Consider the following 18,064-nt stretch of genomic DNA (forward strand, 5'->3'; position numbering starts at 1 on the left):
CACAAAATTCCTGAAAATCTCACAAGGCACTGTAAGCTGGCTCCGAACCACCACTGGCCACATGCCACAAGAAACGCTTTACTCAAAGAGAGGTGAGGGGAGAGAGGACACTTTTGGGGGACAGAGTAGCATGTATGTGTCCCCTCAGCCTCTTCATGTGGTGAGCTGTACTCAATGCCATAGTGACAGGTTCTGCTGGTTCAATCAACCTGTGTATGTCATCCCTTCTACTTGGCTTTCCTGCACTGCAGTGGTGGAAAAGCTAAATGTACATTTTATAGACCCCTTGCAGTGAGGACATGGGCTTTTGACATGGATCCCTCCAAGCATCTCCATGCATTAGTGCACCTGGATAGGAATTCTAAAAGGTGTGAGGTGATATCTCATTGTGGCTTTGGTTTGCATTTTCCTAGTGAGTAGGATGTTGAACATCCTTTAATGTATTAATCTATCACATGTATTGTTTTGTGTATGTTGAACCATCCTTGCATTCCAGGGTAGAATCCCACTTGATTATGGTGTATGATCCTTTAAATGGTTCACTAGTACTTTGTTGAGATTTTTTCCGTTATATTCACCAGGGATATTGGTCTATAGTTTTCTTTCTTAAATGTCCTTTTCTGCCTTTGGATTCAGGGTAGTGCTGGCCTTGTAAAGTGTCTTTGGTAGCGTTTCTTCCTCTTCATTTTTGCAGAAAAGTTTGAAAAAGATTGTTGTTCATTCTTCTTTAAACATTTGTAGAATGTACTAGTATAACCATCTGGTTCTGAGCTTTTCTTTGTTGGGATGTTTTGATTACTAATTGAATCTCCTTACTCATTATTGGTCTGTTAAGATTTTCTATTTCTTCAGGATTTAGTCTTGGTGGGTTGTACTTTCTAGGACTTTCCCCGTTTCTTCAATATTGTCCGATTTGTTGATGTGTAGTTGTTAAGTAGTAGAGTTTTATAAATACTTTAATTTTGGTAATATCAGTTTTCATGTCTTCTCCTTCATTTATAATTTTACCAATTTGGTTTCTCTTTCTTTTACTCGCTTAGTCTAACTAAACTATTGTCAAATTTGTTTATGTTCTCCAGAAAACTAACTCTTCATTTTGTTAATCTTTTATATTGTTTTCTTGTTTTCTATTTCATTTATTTCTGCTCCAATCTTTATTATTTTCTTCCTTCTACTAACTTTGTGCTTTTATTAATAGTTCCTTAGGTTGAAATATTTTTTTCCTTAAAATATGCATTTACTTCTATAAATTTCCTCCTTAGAAATGTTTTTGTTGCAAACTGCATGATCTGGTTTACATACTGTGTTTGCCTTTTCAAGATATTTGTTTGTTTTTAAAAAAGTCTTCTCTGGTCCACTGGTTGCTCAGGCATGCGTTGTTTAATTTTCATGTAATTTAGCATCTTCTAGCTTTCCTCACGATATTCATTCCTACTTTCATACAATTGTAGTTGGAGAAAATGCATGGCATGATGTCAGTCTTCTTAAATTTATCGAGACTTGCCTGTGGCCTAAAATATGACGTATCCTAGAAAATGGTCCATAGGTGCTTGAGAAAATTGTATATTCTGCTGCTATTGTATGAAATGAAATGTGTATATCTTTTAGGTCTCTTTTGGTCTATAATTTTGTTCAAGTCTGCTGCTTCCTTATCAATTCTCTATCTGGATGATCCTTCCATTGTTTAGAGTGGTTATTAAAGTCCTCACCTATTATTGTGTTATTTTTTGCCTTTTGTTCTGTTAATAATTGCTTTATATACTTAGGTGCTCTGATATTGAGTGCATGTATATATGTGCAATTGCAATGTTTCTTGACGGATTGTCGTTTTTCTTTCTTTTTATCATTATATAATGAACTTCTTTGTCCCTGGAGCATTGTTAGCTCAAAGTCTATGTCGTCTGATGTAAGTATAGATATCAATGCTGTCTTCTGGTTACCATTTGCTTGAGTATCTTTTTCCATTCCATGACTGTCAGTCTTTGGGTGTCTATAAGGCTAAAGTAATTCTCTTGTGGGGAAACATATTTCTGGACCGCTGTTATTTCCTTTTTTTTTTTTGGTCCATTCAGCTATTTTATGTGTTTCTATTGAATTTAATTTTTTTATGTTTAAAATAATTATTGATAGGTAAATACTTACAATTGCCATTTTGTTAATTCTTTCAAGTGTTTTATAGGTCCATTTTTCCTAGCTTCTTATCTTGCTGTCTTTTGCTAATTGATGACTTTTTGTAGCAGGTATGCTTAGATTCCTCTTTTATCACCTTTTTTATATCTACCAGAGGTTTTATCTTTGTGGTTATCATGAACCATACCTAAAATATATTTATAACATCCTATTCTAAGCTGATAACAACATTGATAGCATACATAAATTTTCCCTTTATTTCTCCATCCTTCACATGTTAGGTTATCAATATAAAAATTTATATATTTTTATGTTTCGTATCCAGTGATATTATTGTAGTTATCGTTGTTTAATACATTTTAACCTCTTAACTAGTGTTGTAAGTGAATTACACACCCAAATTACAATATTACAGGGTCTGATTTTGGCAATATGTGTCATTAGTGGTGAGTTTTACAAACTTCTTATGTTTTCACAATGCTAATTATTATGCATTTATTTCTGCTTGATGAAATTCCTGCAGGAAATCTTGTACAGCAGGTCTTCTGGTGATGAACTCTTTCAGTTTTGTTTGTTTTGATATATTTTCAATCTCTTTCTTCATTTCTGAAGAACAGATTTGCTGGGTACAATATTCTTCTTTGACAGGATTTTTTTTTTCTTTCTATACTTGAATACATCACCCCTCTCTCTCCTGGACTACAAAGTTTGTATTGGGAAGTCCCTCTAAATTCTTATGGTGGTGACTTACATGTGGTGACTCATTTTCTCTTGTTGCTTTCAAAATCCCCTGTGTCTTTGACCATAGACAATTTACTTACAATGTGATTTCCCATAGCCATTGCAGAGTCAACTTATTTGGGATTCTTTGCGCTTCATGAATTTGGATGTACATCTCTCATTCCATGTTTGGTAAGTGTTCAACTCTTTTGTTTCAAACATACTGTCTTTTTCTCTTCCTCTTCTCAATGGGACTCCCATAATTCACTATTGATTCTGTTTGTAATGTCCCATAGTGTTTCTTCACTCTTAAATTAATTTTTCTTTTCACTCCTGTGGCAGGATAACTTCAAATGACCTATCTTTTAGTTCACTGATTCTTTTTTCTGCTTGCTCGAGTTTGTTGAATCTCTTTATTATATTCTTCAGTACAGTCATTGTATTCTTCAGCTCTAGTTTCCAGTTGTTCTTTTGATGGTTTCTATTACTTTGTTGAACATCTCATTTTGTTGATACATTTTTTTCCTGAATTTCATGAAGTTGTGTGTCTATGTGTGTTCTTGAATTTCACTAAACTGTTTTAAGAGGATTATTTTGAATCCTCTCTACACGAGTACATAGATCTCTTTTTCTTTAGAGAGTTTATTCATTTCTTTTCATCATCTCATGTTTCCTTGATTCTTCATGGTCCCTGATTTGTTGCATTGGTATGTGCACTGGTCTTTGAGTAAGCAGTCTCTTCTTCCCTTCTTGGACTCTGTGGTCCATGGTGTTGCTTCATCTTCACATATATATTCTGTGATTTTCACAGTGAATTCTTGCCTGTTGATAGTCCTCTAGCATGTAAGTGTGGAAGGAAACCTGATCATGTCTTCAAAGTATTCTTTAGGAGGGATCTGAAAAATTGGGAGGTGTGTCTCTGTCATCAGAGGAGCTGATGGGAAATTGGGACCCTGCAATTACCTTAATATTATGAGAAATATTAAGGTACAAGAAGGGAAATTACATTTCTGAAGGAGGTAGTAGATTTGAGGACCTATTTTTGACAGTGTCTTGGAGATTACATGGGTGGTGGCCTTGGATGTTAACCTACATGTGGTCAGCAGTTTACAGAGAATTCTCAAGTGTGGCAACCCCACGTCCTGGTATCCAGAGCTGAAAGGCCCAGTCATGGTTTCTTCTAACACCTTGGTCCTCAACGCACATTTCTTGATGTCTCTGAGCTCATCATCCTCTCCCTCCCTGGGGCAGAGGAGGAAGACATTAACTACTGGGCCCCTGAGTCTTTACAAGTGACCTGGCCCTGTTCTGAGCATACTGTAGCAGTTACTGTCACCCTCATGGCACCCTGTAGAGGAGACACCATTATCCCTCTTTTCAGTGAGAATTTGAAGCACAGGGAGATTAAGTAACTTGCCCAGGAGATTAAGTAACAGCAAGTGAGTAATGGACACCAGACTATATTCATACATCAAAGATATTTTGGGCTTTTTGGAAAGAGCATATTTTGGCTAAAACCCCACGTATCTCAACCCATGGTGACAGATGAAGACCTGTCTGTGGGGAATGAGACTCATCATGTCTACATCCACAGGACACCAGGGTGCTTTGTTCTGGCAGGAGCAGTATAGCTGCATCTCATACAGTGGAGCAGTGCTCACCAGGTAACAAACTCTCTTGCTAATCAACAACAAATCCCAACTCCTTTTGACTGGAAACCCAAACACAGTATATGTGTCCAATTCAGTACAAAAGGGGCTCTTAACAATTTTGTGTTTTTGGTGCTTTAGATGTTGGGCTACGGGGGTGGGAGTGACAAAGTACTTCTGCAGAGCTTCCGGGCAGTACGAGGGATCAGCGGCAGCATCCTGGAGAGTGACTGAGAGCATATGGGTGGGAGATGTTGACCATGTGAACAGCAGCTACTGAGGGGGAAGCACTCCTGGCTGGGTTGAAGGCAGATCTTTGGGCCGCAGAACATTTGTGTGCAGTGGGGATTCATTAAGGTGAAGTTGATGCACCTCCCCTGTGTGAAGAAGAGTAGAGAGAGAAGGTTACTGAGAAGCCATTGGAATTGGGAGCAGAAGGCTGTGGTTTCCTTGGCTCAAGGGGATTAGGCTCAGTACCTGTCAGGATCCCCAGGGTGCGCCTTTGTTGATGCCCTTCCTCTCCCTAGGTGCCGGCCTCCAGCCTGCGCTCCTAATACTAGATTCTGTTCAGATATTGGACATCTGCCCTCCCTTCCCTATGGAGCCCCGTTGTTCTGACTCTGGACTCCCTTTGCTCTGGTGTTGAACTTGCCTGCTCCCCTCTGCACTGGGAGCCTGGTTAGCAAGGACAAGGGCTATTGCCATTGTAGCCCCAGCATTGCCCAGGCTCTCTTGGTGAGTATGTGCCAAAGGGATGGGTTCTCACTACAACCCTCAGGCTGGGGTTGAGTCCACAGTGCAAGGGCAGGTGATGGTGCCCTCAGATGGGTGATGGGCTCTGGAGGCAGCAGCACATACAGACCCCTTGGTTTGGGTAGAGATTGATGCAGACCCTTTGGGACACCATAACCTGTCTGCAGCACCACAGGGAGGGTGGTGAGCACACTGACCAGCTGACAGCATCTCTGGGCAGCCCTGGACTGGATCTGTCAATGGGACTCCAGGACCTCTGGACTCTGGGTTATTCGGACTCACCTGGACACTTTCTTAGCCTCAGCAAAAATTGACCTAGCATTCTTCATAACTGCATTATTTCTTCAGTGGCATTTTATTATTTTATCCCTGTTTTTGTCAAAAAAAAGGTAAAGCTTGGAGCGTTTCAGAAACTAGACTAACTTCGCAGATGTAGTAACAGGTTGAAGTCAGTACTTTCCTACAGTCACTCCTGAAAATGCCAAAGGGACCTTTCCCCATCCCTGCCCAGTGCCCCGCAAAGCAGATTTCTGTGCCCTATATTGTCAGATCCAAAATGCCTCCTTGTGTCACAGAAATGACCTAAAGCCTCTACACAGGAGCACGTGTAACTAGAAGTGCCCATTCATTCATTCATGATCAGAGGGCTCAGTGTGTGTGGACCACATGCAGTGGAACAACTGGATTTGGTGCCCTTGCAACACTCTGACCTGCAGGACTGGTGTGCCTCTGTCCCCCACACCCTATGTGGTGACAGTGGGTATCTTGTGAACATCTTTACCATTGGATTGATGAGGACAGTACTTGATTTCGAGCCTTTCAATTCAGCAAGCCCTACAGCCCCAGGGCATACACACTGGCTGTTTCCTCCATTTGGAAGGACCTCTCTGGATTTATTTTTATCAGTTATTTCTCAGCTTAACTGTCACTCTCACAGATTCTGATCTGGCCAAACAGGCCCTCACTGAGATATTCATGACTTTCAAGTGTCTAGAGAGCTGTCTAGAGACAGGTGGAGAATGGGGCTTCTGTGCAAGCAAGGCTGGGGCTCAGAGCTCGATTCACACCCAGAGCCGGGAGCCCAGCTGCAGAAGGAGCCCCGACACCACTGTCACCAGACAGTGTCTCTGCTGGGTGTGAGCATGCCTCAGGTGTGTCACCAGCAGTGTCCAGAGGCTTTCAGGCCTATCCAGAGCTTCTAAATGCCCACCTGTCCAGCCACCAAGAGCCAGTGTTTTCCTGATTCAGTGAATGTGGTCAGTACAGACCTCACTATAGATCGTGGGACTGCAACATCCTCCAGGCCCCTGGCCCGGTCTGTACAAAAGGTCTGATAATGGGGACACCCAGGAATATGATGCCCAGGCAGGTGCTTCCCAAGAGAACCAGGAGCAAGGTCCTCCTCAGATCTGGAGGCCTGAGAAGGGCAGCTCTCTGATGGTTTGGGGGTAACCATCATGAGACCATGAGTGCTGACCCGAATGGGGGGCAGAGCAGTGAGAAGGGTGGAGCCAGGCTCAGAATTAAAGTCCCGCTCTGCTGCTCCCATCCTTTGTGAGCTGGGACAAGTCACTCAGCCTCTCTGTGGGTCACACCCGCCTCCATAGAGCTGGGATCTACCAGTACAGTAGTATCTACCTGTACATTCACTGGGAGGATTAAAGCAGTGAAAACATGTAAAGTTCTTGAGGAACTGACCCACAGAAAGGACACAATAAAATTATCTATCATTATTATTATTAAATAACAAGGATGACAAGTGGAGAAATTGGGCTTCTCCCCGCTGTCACAGGCACTGACACAAGGAGGGCATCTTTACTACCTGGTAAAACCAGTCAGTGTTGACCAGACAACATTGGGGAGGGGGTGTCACCATGTCCTCTGCCACTCCTGCAGCTGAGTGAGCAGCCCAGGAGGGTCTCATGGATGGGGTGCAGCCAGCAGTCCCACAGGGTCAGGTAGGCAGTGGGGAGGGACGATGGACGGGAGTCCAACAGGCCTCTCCAGCCCTTTTCGCTTAAGATTGGAATTGCTGGGCATTGCTCTGGAGAAGAAAGGTCCTGACATCCTTGAGACGAGGACGCAGGGGAAATGCACGGGCACCATGTTGAGAATCGTCTGGAGGCTCATGAGCTCCAGGTCTCCACGCCTTGGGCGTTCCTCTCGGCAGATGCCCGGACAGGGCTTTCTGACCCACAGTCCCGGAGGCAACTATCAAGGGCAAAAGCAAGACCCCAGCCCACGGGGAGCATCCCTGTGCCCTGCTTACCATGTCCCTGGGTGGACACCACATCAATGGCAGCTGGCTGCAGCGCTGGACAAAGTCATAAAAAGTATCCAGTTTTCCCTGAAAAGCAGATGTGGTTGTGAGGAAGCTACAGGCACAGACACTGCGTCCAGATGGGTGGTGTCCCCTCTGTCTCCCATGGCTTCCCAGGGCTGTGTCCCCACAAACTGGCTGAGACAGCACTGCAGCCATCACCTGGGGCAGGGGGCTTAAAAGTCTTCTGTGTTTGTTGGGAGCTCGTCACTGTGGGTCACAGATTGTTTTGGGTTCTGGAACAAATCGGTACTTTTGGTGTAGGAGGAGAGGTCGGGGCTACTTTTGAAAAAAGTGTCAAAGTTTGGAGGAGACATGCAGTAGCCAAGGAGAGGTCCTCAAGGAGCAAGGTGAGGGGGGCATGGGGACTGGGCAGGAGCCTGAAGAAGAGGGAAGAGGGCCTGCTTTTGGGGGGCTCAGAGGGAGAAGGCAGGGAAGAGTCCCAGTCCCTGCTCAGGGGGAAGGGTCCTGAAACGGGGGAAAGAGAGAGATGAGGAAACCAAAGAACCGGTGAAAACGTGGACGTGGTGTGGGCGGAAGGTGGGGCCGGGCCTGAGGCAGGAACGAGCCCCTGGCAGGTGCTTCGTCCCTCTCTGGAAGGTGAGCTCTGTCTTCTCCGTGCCCTCACACTGACTCTCAGGGGAGATGCGGGGCCCGCCCTCCGGCTGCCATTTGAAGCTCCCAGGAGGACCAATGGATCCCACAGCGACAGAGGCAGGACCAGGGGGAGGAGGGCAAAGTTGAACCCAGAGATGGTGGGGTCTTCCTTCCTCAGACCGGCCACCTGGGACCCTCTTCGTCCCTGTCATCTCTCAGCCCCCTGCCAGCTGGGGTCTCAGTCACCTGGGGGAGGGAAGTGACTCCCCCTCCTCCATGTGGCCCTTGTCACCCCATCTCAGGGGCCTCAAGGACAATGCAGTGAGCTGTCTCCCTCCCTCACTGAGCAGACAGGAGCCGTAGGCACTCCCGGGTAGTTTAATGCTGGTAAGATCTTGGCTCAGAAGTTTCTTTTCTTTTTCATTTTTTTCCCCCCTGACTGGTGTGTGTCTGTTTGTCATTACATGTTTTCACTCATGCAGCCACTGGCCATTGAAACCCAGGAGATTGCCAGAGCTGATGACAACCTCTGTGAGAATCAGGAATTGGCCGGCTGTGAGTCAGCCCCCAACGTCCAGAATCCTGGGCCCATCCCAAGGCGAGGTCCCTGGTGCTGGGACTGCCTGGAGGCAGGGGGCACCTGAGCCTTCAGCTCTTTGTCCTCCCCTGGGCCATAGGGTCGGGAGGGTCTCTGGTTGTTCTCTGTCACCGAGAGGTGGGAGACCAGAGCCCATAAAGCTCATCTCCATCCAAGCCAGGTGTTTTAGGAAGTCTGTGTGCATTGAACTGGCTCCCCCTCCTCCAAACCTCCAGCCTTGAGGGGCTCATCCCTCCCTTCCTAAGGGTGCTTGTCACCTCCATCTGTTTCATCCTGTCTTCTTGGCACCCACAGCAGGAGACAATCACCCTGGTCTGTACAGGGCATGGCTTCTAGAAAGAGAAAAAAATTGCAGTCTTTCTTGTCTGGCAGCTCCTGGGTGCAGACACATGACATCTGTTGCCCCAGCACCTGTCAAGTACTGGCGAGTCAGCAAATGTTTGCTGGAGAATCAAGGACAAATGAGCAGCGCCAGGCACGTAGGAGAGTGGCCTCCATGTGAAAAACACACCAACTCCTTTTGGTTTACAAAGATGGCTCTTCTCCAAACATCAACAAACTCTATCCTGTCCCCTTGGTTCCTGGCAGCCACCCTTGCAGGAGAAGCTGGGCGTGAGGCTGTGCCATGTGACGGAGGCTGGCAGGGGTGTGGGCATTAGCAGGTGACAGGGCTGTATTCACCCAACTCTGGCAGATCCAACCTCCCCAGGCCACACTGCAGCCAGTGTAGACGTCAGCCCAGGCAGTGACCCTGTTTCCCACCAGATCTCAGGCCCAGGTCCCCCTGCCTCGACACGGCACCCCTGCTCTAACTACTTGTTATGGGCCCTGGGTTGGGCCCCTACCCCGGGTCAGCGCCAGCCTCCTTACCTGACCCTTGGTCCCTGTGCTCACCTGCCCTAGTCCCCAACAGCTCAAAGTCAGGTTAGGACTCCCTCCACCCTCCCCAGTCCCCGGTCCCTAAAGGCCAACCCTGCCAAGACCCTCACCCCGACATGAGCCAGGGATGAAGGCCAAGGAAATGGAGCCCAGCATACATCAGAGCCCAGGGAGGGCGACCAGGTCCCTGAAACCTGGGGATCCTTTTCCAAATGCTTGTGCCAGTCCTGGGAAGAATCAGTCTACAAAGAGTCTTTTGGGAATTGAGAAAAAGCCCATTTATATCAGGAGGGATCATAGCTGTTCCTGAAATAGGCTACCCCATGTTGCTGATTCAGTGATAAAGGCCCTGGTTCAGGCTGTCTTCGGAGGTGGGGAACCGTGTTGTCCGGGTGACATTTTGTGAGTCTCAGGTCCTCTCTGGGGTCCCTCCCTGCCCTCTGTCACCCTCTTCTTTCTGCCACCTCTCTCTGCCCAGGTAGGTGGGAGCTGGAGGGGCGGGGGAGGGCATCTCCCCATACATGTCAGAGGGCCTCTCTCTGCAGGTTGTGTGTGCATCAAGTATGCTGACAACATCACAACGAAACACACCACTTACTTTTTCTGGTTTCTGGGCTGGTGGTGGCTCCTTGACGATCTAGGATGTTAAAGAGACATAAACACTGGCTGGAAGGGGCATGGAAGGCTCTGGCTCAGCTATGCAGACAGGAGAGGACCCTGCTCGGCAGCAGTAAGGGATCAAACATGGACTTTGGGGTGTCAACCTAGGTGCCTCCCTGAGCCTCAGGCTCCTCAGTCATCAAAGGGGAATCGGTACCTCCGTGGAGGGTCAAGGGGGAGACAGGCAGACTAAGGCCCCTGGTCCCTGGTAGAGTTTTCAGCCGCAGCCCTGACATCATATGAAGACAAGAGAACACTCCCCACACCCCTCCTCCTCTCCCCTTCCCTCCCTCCCCCTGCAGCCCTCCCTGCCTCCCAGCCCTCTGGGATGACAGTCCAACTCCCTGTGAAGGTGAAAGCATGAAGCAGGTGGCCCCCTAGAAGCCCAGGGTGTGTCTATGCCTGGGATGGGAGGACAGAGTCTGTGCCTTGTTTGCTAGTGTGAGGACCCCAGAGCTGATGGAACCTGGCCACAGGCAGAATCATGGGGCAGGCATGGGGCTGGTCCCTCAGGGGTCGGTGAGGGCTGGATGCAGGCTGTGCGGGCAAGGGTCACTCACCCTCTTGCAGCAGCAGATGCAGACAAGCAGCAACGGTATCACGACCAGGGACGGGATGAGTGTAGGGTACAAGAGAGGATTGTTGGGAATTGTGCTCTGGGTGATAACTGTAGTCACTGTGGTTGTTGTGACAACTGTAGTCACTGTGGTTGTTGTGACAACTGTAGTCACTGTGGTTGTTGTGACAACTGTAGTCACTGTGGTTGTTGTGGCAACAGTTGTCACGGTAGTTGTTGTCATGGTGACAGTGGTAGGCACTGTGGTCTTCATTGTCATCGTTGTTGTCGTCGTCCTTGTTGTCGTCCTCCTGGTCCTGACAGTGGTAGGCACTGTGGTCTTCGTTGTCGTCCTCCTGGTACTGACAGTGGTAGGCACTGTGGTCTTCATTGTCGTCCTCCTGGTACTGACAGTGGTAGGCACTGTGGTCTTCGTTGTCGTCCTCCTGGTACTGACAGTGGTAGGCACTGTGGTCTTCGTTGTCATCGTTGTCGTCCTCCTGGTCCTGACAGTGGTAGGCACTGTGGTCTTCGTTGTCATCGTTGTCGTCCTCCTGGTACTGACAGTGGTAGGCACTGTGGTCTTCGTTGTCGTCCTCCTGGTCCTGACAGTGGTAGGCACTGTGGTCTTCGTTGTCGTCCTCCTGGTCCTGACAGTGGTAGGCACTGTGGTCTTCGTTGTCATCCTCCTTGTTGTCGTCCTCCTGGTCCTGACCGTGGTAGGCACTGTGGTCACTCTGGTTGTAGTTGGGACAGTCTCCTGCTGTACAGGGCACACATGCCAATGTCCTGGGGTTGGCCTGGGTGATCTCTTCCCGTGAACCCAATATCCACTTCCCACACCAGACCTCACAGTTCCCCTTCTCCTCAGGTTGCCTCATCCAGAGGGATCACAGTGGGGAGAGGAGATCATGGCTGGTACCCAGAGAGCCACTGTGGAGCCCTGGGCCACAGACCCCAGCACTGGCCCTGTTCCGAGACCCTCCCCGGGGCCCTGTCAAGGAAGCCCAGTCCTCCAAGGAGTGACAGCCCAGCCCTCACTGCCTGCCTTGGCTGAGAGCACAGGGGCTTTGTAAGGACCACAAAATGCTACGACCACAGATTGGTGAGGGAGGGGCTTTGTGGCCGCAGAGAGGTGTGGGTGCAAGAGCAGAGGCAGGACACCCTGCTCACCTCCCCGTAGCCTCCCTCCCCTACTTCCCTGCTCTGCAACCTCGGGCCAAGCTACTCCCTCTCTCGGAGCCTCCGTCTGCACATGTGGAGTGAGGAAGTGAGCGGGCACTTGAGAGCGTTAGAGAGCGGCTGTAGAAAGCCCACGCACAGGCCAGGTCCACGTGGGGGATTAAGGAACGGGCTCTGTTCTCCTGTTGTTGTGCATAATAAGGGCATGTGTGCTGCATCTGTGGACCCGCGCTGCCCAGCCCTTCCCTACATCAAGCCTCTGCTTGAGAGAAGCAGGGGGGGAAGAGGGCAGAGAGAACCTGTGCCCAGGAAACAGGGAGGCTGAAAGGAGAGGCCGAGTGGGACTGAGGGTGACCCTGTGCTGGGCCCGGAGTCACGGGTGGCTCCCGAGTTCTCAATGTGCCTGTGGACGGGGGCCATCCGGTGGCGGGACTCCTGCTGGGAAACGTGGAGGTTAATCTCGGGTCCAGAGGTGGTTGTGCAGGGACCAGCGGAGACAGACACGCAGGGGATCGTCACACTGCGGTAACCCTCACCAGCTGGGACTGGACACAAGGGCGGTGGCATTAGGCACACGCGTCCCTTCTCCCAGGGAAACCTCACTCCAGGCTAACGTGCTCTGTCCCCCATGGCGGGCTGCCCCAGGCTAAGGGACCCGGATGCTGTGGAGCTGGGAAAAGAGGGCCCCTGGGAGCAGCACTTTGTTCGCAGCTTCCTCTCCCTGAGCTGAGCCCCGCCCTTCCCACCGGCCCTGCCAGCTTCCCAGCAACAGAGGGGAGAGTCCCCCTGCACAGGTCAGAGCCAGTTAGTGGAGAGGGGCAACTGAGGAGCACGAGAAAGGAGGAGTGGCCGCAGGGAGGTTGATGACATCTGCAAAGTGACAGCCGGTGTTCCCCAAACAGGTGTGGGAGGCCAGGGCTGTGATGGTCATGAGAGGGTCCAGAGCCCTGCCCACTGCTACACCAGCGCAGTGCAAACACACCCTGGCAATGCATGGTCACAGCTGCTCCCACTCTCCAGACCCCTGTGCCGGGGACCCTGATTTGGAGGGCCCAGGTGTCCCAGAGTCCCTGGACCTTGTCCCCTAGTACACAGTGCCGCAGCCTCTCCCGCTCACTCCGGCTGGAATCCAGGATGGAGCCTTGAGCTCCCCACCACAAGGCCGAGGCCAGGGGAGGAGGCAAGCTGGGTCCAGGGTGGGCAGAGCCTCAGCACTGTTTCTGAACTCTGATTAGAGCTCGAATTGGTCCCTTCCACATACCTTCAATGATACTTGGTTCACAGAGAGAGCAGAGATTCTGCAAGACCTGGACAGCTGCCTGAAACCTCGGTGCTCTTGTAGAAGAATTTGCAATGAATTTTACCAACCTGATGAAGGGCTAAGGGCACCTGTCTGGCTGTGAGGTGCTGCCCGAGATGCCTGTCTCATAAGCTACGTGCTCTGCCTTCCCCAGGGACTTTGCTCCCCTCACCTCATCTCCCCAGGATGTCTCTGCCTCCATCCACTGAGGGAGGCTCAGGCTTACCTTGTCATTCACACAGTCCCTGCTGGCAATTTTCATGTCTTCGCCTGTGAAGGTGACACCATTGTCCAGGCTGTAATCAATTGAGACCTCCCTAAAGCACAGAAAGTTAGAGGGTAACCACCAGATCGAATAGACACAGTTCTTGCGCTTGACTCAGTCCATAGCACACAGCTCTCCTCATGGAAATGACTTTGAACGTCAGCCATTCAGGGCTACCAGAGAGCAGACAGCAGGGGTAGGGGACGTTCATCCCCAGGCACCATGAGATTGACCTCTGCAATGAGGGCTGACCAGGCAGTGAGGAGCCCTGCATGGGGTCAGATGCCCTCAAGACCAGGAGTGAAGTGACCAGGGATGGCTGTATGGTGGCACCATCCCGACTCCTCTGTATGTACACGGTATGTTGGCTTCACTTGGGAAAGCTGCCTGGAGCAAAGGTACCAGCCCTGGGGCACACCATCTCCCACATCCTGCCCTCCTCAGCAGAGCCTGGGCCACCACGGACCCCTGAGCACCTCGGGGGATTGTCAACCAGGGCAGTTGCGGAGGATGCCCTGAGCCCTCCCAGAGACAGACATGTGCTGCCCCAGCAGAGGTGGCTTCTGATATTCTTGGCTCAAATGGCCCCCAAGCGTAATACTTACTGTCCAGCCTTGTCAAATGTATGTCCTGGGCAAATTAATTTTTCTTGATTCACAAAGGTGGCTGCTTTATCTAAAAGAAAACCACGTGGGAAGAATGTCAGTGGACTTGTCCACCCATCCGCCCCTCTCCTTCTGTCTGCCTTGGAAGCAGACTTGCCACTTTGGCAGAAGCAGCTTCTCTCCTCTGCCTTCTTCTGAAATGTACTATGTGTCAAGTGCTGTGCAGAGCTCTGGTATTTTGGTATTTTAAACTTTATTTAAGTACAGTTGATACACAATATTTCCTAAATTACAAGTGTACAATACTGTGATTCACACTTTTTAAAAGTTGTACTCCATTTATAGTTGTTATAAAAAGCCCTGGTATTTAATGGGAACAAGGCAAGCAGAGGCCCTGCTCTCAAGGACCTGACAGCTGCGGGACTGGAGAGGGAGACAGACAATAAAGTAAGAAACAATGAACAAAATAAATGCCAGAGTGAAAAGTGCAGTGACATCAGAAAGCAAGGGACGGGTTAGAGAAGGGAGGGGAAGGGACAGCTGCTTAGGAGCAGGTGACCTGTTCTGTCCTTTAGAGACTCAATTTCTCTTTAAGAGAAAGTGAAATATTTATACAGGACATGATGGGATGTCTGGGATTTGCTTCACAATAATCAATGGTGAGAGTATCATCAAAACCAGATTGGCCAGGATTGGTAATTACTGAAAGAAGGGGAAGGCTGCTTCAAGGGCATTAACAAGTTTTGCTACTTCTGTATGTTATTGAAAATTCCCATTAAAGATAAGGTCTCACTGCGGCGGTGTTCCTGGAGCTGAAACCAGATGAGGGGAAAGGTAGGGAAAAGTCTGGGGAAGAGGGTCCGGGCTGTAGGCACCTGTTCTGAGGCCTGAGGCATAACTAGCTGAGCTTGTTGTGGGAAAGAGGTGAGTGAGGAGAGGGGGCGGGGCGTCGTGGGCCCTGAGAAGGGGTTTGGGCTTTATTCTAAGTTCAATGAGCCTGTCGCGTGGCTGGCCAGGTTCGGGTAAGTTTGGACACAGAGGTAGCAGGGCCTGCAGGTGGACTGGATGTGGGATGAGAGCAAAGAGGAGTCAAGGACGACGTGCAGGTTAGTGAGCAGAGCGCCTGGGTGGGTGGTGGTGACATTTATGGACACAGGGAAGCCTGAGGGGAACAGGGCTTCTGTGTTCGTGCTTGTTCTGTAACTTTATGGGAGCTGGGAGGTGGCACTCCGGAGGCTCAGTCTGTAACTAGTAGCTGTGGAACCTTCTCCTCTCCTGAGCCCTAAATCATTTCACACCCTGACAGTGGCCACAGGTCAGGCCTGTTCCGCACAGATGGTCCCCTTCCACGTGACCAGCTTTCGGCCATAACTGAGTTGTCAGATTAGCTAAGAACTTCTGAACTGTGCTCCCCTCATTGGTGCTGATATTTAAAGTAATCACCAACTTTATTTCAGGGGAAGGATTTGTGCCTGAGGGTTAGGGTGATTGGGATTAGTGTGAAAAAATCACGAGGAAGTGTGGTGTAATCTCCACAGTGTTCACAGAGCAGGGAGAGTGAGGTGACGCAGGCACCTCGTGTACTGAGGGCCAAGGAAGGCATGGCTAGCTGCACAGGAGCTTTCTTTTTTTCTTTTCCTTTCTTTTTTTTGTGGTACGCGGGCCTCTCACTGTTGTGGCCTCTCCCGTTGCGGAGCACAGGCTCTGGACACGCAGGCTCAGCGGCCATGGCTCACGGGCCCGGCCGGTCTGCGGCATGTGGGATCTTCCCGGACCAGGGCACGAACCCGCGTCCCCTGCATCGGCAGGCGGACTCCCAACCACTGTGCCACCAGGGAAGCCCTCTTTTTTTTCTTTTAATTGAAGTATAGTTTTTTTATATATCTATAATATTATACTAGTTTCAGGAGTATAGCATAGTGATTTAAAATTTTTCATAGATTATACTGCATTTAAAGTTATTACAAAATATTGGCTATATTCCTTGTGCTGTACAAGATAAACTGTAGCTTATTTATTTTATGCACAGCAGTTTTTACCTCTTAATCCCCTACCCCTGGATCTTGCTCCTCCCTGCTTCCCTCTTCCCGCTGGCAAACACTGGTTTGTTCTCTACATCTATGAGTCTGTTTCTGTTTTGTGACATTCAATCATTTATTTTATTTTTTAGATTCCATGTGTAAGTGATAACACAACAGTATTTTCTTTCTCTGTCTGACTTATTTCACTTAGCATAAATACCCTGTAAGTCCATCCATGTTGTTGCAAATTATAGAATTGCATTATTTTTTATGGCTGAGTAATATTTCTTGAGTAATATATACCACATCTTTTTTTTTTTTTTTAAATGTAGATTGCCTCTTCTGTTTGATTTTGAGCTCCTTGTGAGCCTAGACTACATGTTTTGGGTTTGTTTTTATTTTATTTTATTTTATTTTTCAACATCTTTATTGGGGTATAATTGCTTTACAATGGTGTATTAGTTTCTGCTTTATAACAAAGTGAATCAGTTATACATATACATATGTTCCCATATCTCTTCCCTCTCCCTCCCTCCCACCCTCCCTATCCCACCCCTCCAGGTGGTCACAAAGCACTGAGCTGATATCCCTGTGCTATGCGGCTGCTTCCCACTAGCTATCTACCTTACGTTTGGTAGTGTATATATGTCCATGCCTCTCTCTCGCTTTGTCACAGCTCACCCTTCCCCCTCTCCATATCCTCAAGTCCGTTCTCCAGTAGGTCTGTGTCTTTATTCCTGTCTTACCCCTAGGTTCTTCATGACATTTTTTTTTCTTAAATTCCATATATATGTGTTAGCATATGGTATTTGTCTTTCTTTTTCTGACTTACTTCACTCTGTATGACAGACTCTAGGTCTATCCACCTCATTAAAAATAGCTCAATTTTGTTTCTTTTTATGGCTGAATAATATTCCATTATATATATGTGCCATATCTTCTTTATCCATTCATCCGATGATGGGCACTTAGGTTGTCTCCATCTCCGGGCTATCGTAAATAGAGCTGCAATGAACATTTTGGTACATGACTCTTTTTGAATTATTGTTTTCTCAGGGTATATGCCCAGTAGTGGGATTGCTGGGTCATATAGTTCTATTTGTAGTTTTTTTTGAGGAACCTCCATACTATTCTCCATAGTGGCTGTACCAATTCACATTCCCACCAGCAGTGAAGGAGTGTTCCCTTTTCTCCACACCCTCTCCAGCATTTATTGTTTCTAGATTTTTTGATGATGGCTATTCTGACTGGTGTGAGATGATATCTCATTGTAGTTTTGATTTGCATTTCTCTAATGATTAATGATGCTGACCATTCTTTCATGTGTTTGTTGGCACTCTATATCTTCTTTGGAGAAATGTCTATTTAGGTCTTCTGCCCACTTTTGGATTGGGTTTTTTTTTTTTGTTGTTATTGAGCTGCATGAGCTGCTTGTAAATTTTGGAAATTAATCCTTTGTCACTTGCTTCATTTGCAAATATTTTCTCCCATTCTGAGGGTTGTCTTTTGGTCTTGTTTATGGTTTCCTTTGCTGTGCAAAAGCTTTGAGGTTTCATTAGGTCCCATTTGTTTATTTTTGTTTTTATTTCCATTTCTCTAGGAGCTGGGTCAAAAAGGATCCTGCTGTGATTTATGTCATAGAGTGTTCTGCCTATGTTTTCCTCTAAGAGTTTGATAGCCTTACATTTAGGTCTTTAATCCATTTTGAGCTTATTTTTGTGTATGGTGTTAGGGAGTAATCTAATCTCATACTTTTACATGTACCTGTCCAGTTTTCCCAGCACCACTTATTGAAGAGGCTGTCCTTTCTCCACTGTACATTCCTGCCT

At 48.1% G+C, this 18,064-nt stretch overlaps 1 protein-coding gene across 1 annotated transcript in view; it reads right to left on the reverse strand.

Moving 5' to 3' along the window:
* The window catches only part of LOC125960986 (anthrax toxin receptor-like), an 89,542-nt gene that overhangs the window by 45,699 nt on the left and 25,779 nt on the right, over nt 1-18,064 (reverse strand). The window contains exons 11-12 of the mRNA XM_049696880.1: nt 14,215-14,284; nt 13,571-13,661 (exon numbers count right to left, since the gene is read on the reverse strand). Of these exons, the coding sequence (XP_049552837.1) occupies nt 13,571-13,661; nt 14,215-14,284 (161 nt within the window). The remainder of the gene's footprint in view (nt 1-13,570; nt 13,662-14,214; nt 14,285-18,064) is intronic.

Source organism: Orcinus orca, chromosome 14 (assembly GCF_937001465.1).
Source record: "Orcinus orca chromosome 14, mOrcOrc1.1, whole genome shotgun sequence".
Classification (NCBI taxonomy): Eukaryota; Metazoa; Chordata; class Mammalia; order Artiodactyla; family Delphinidae; genus Orcinus; species Orcinus orca.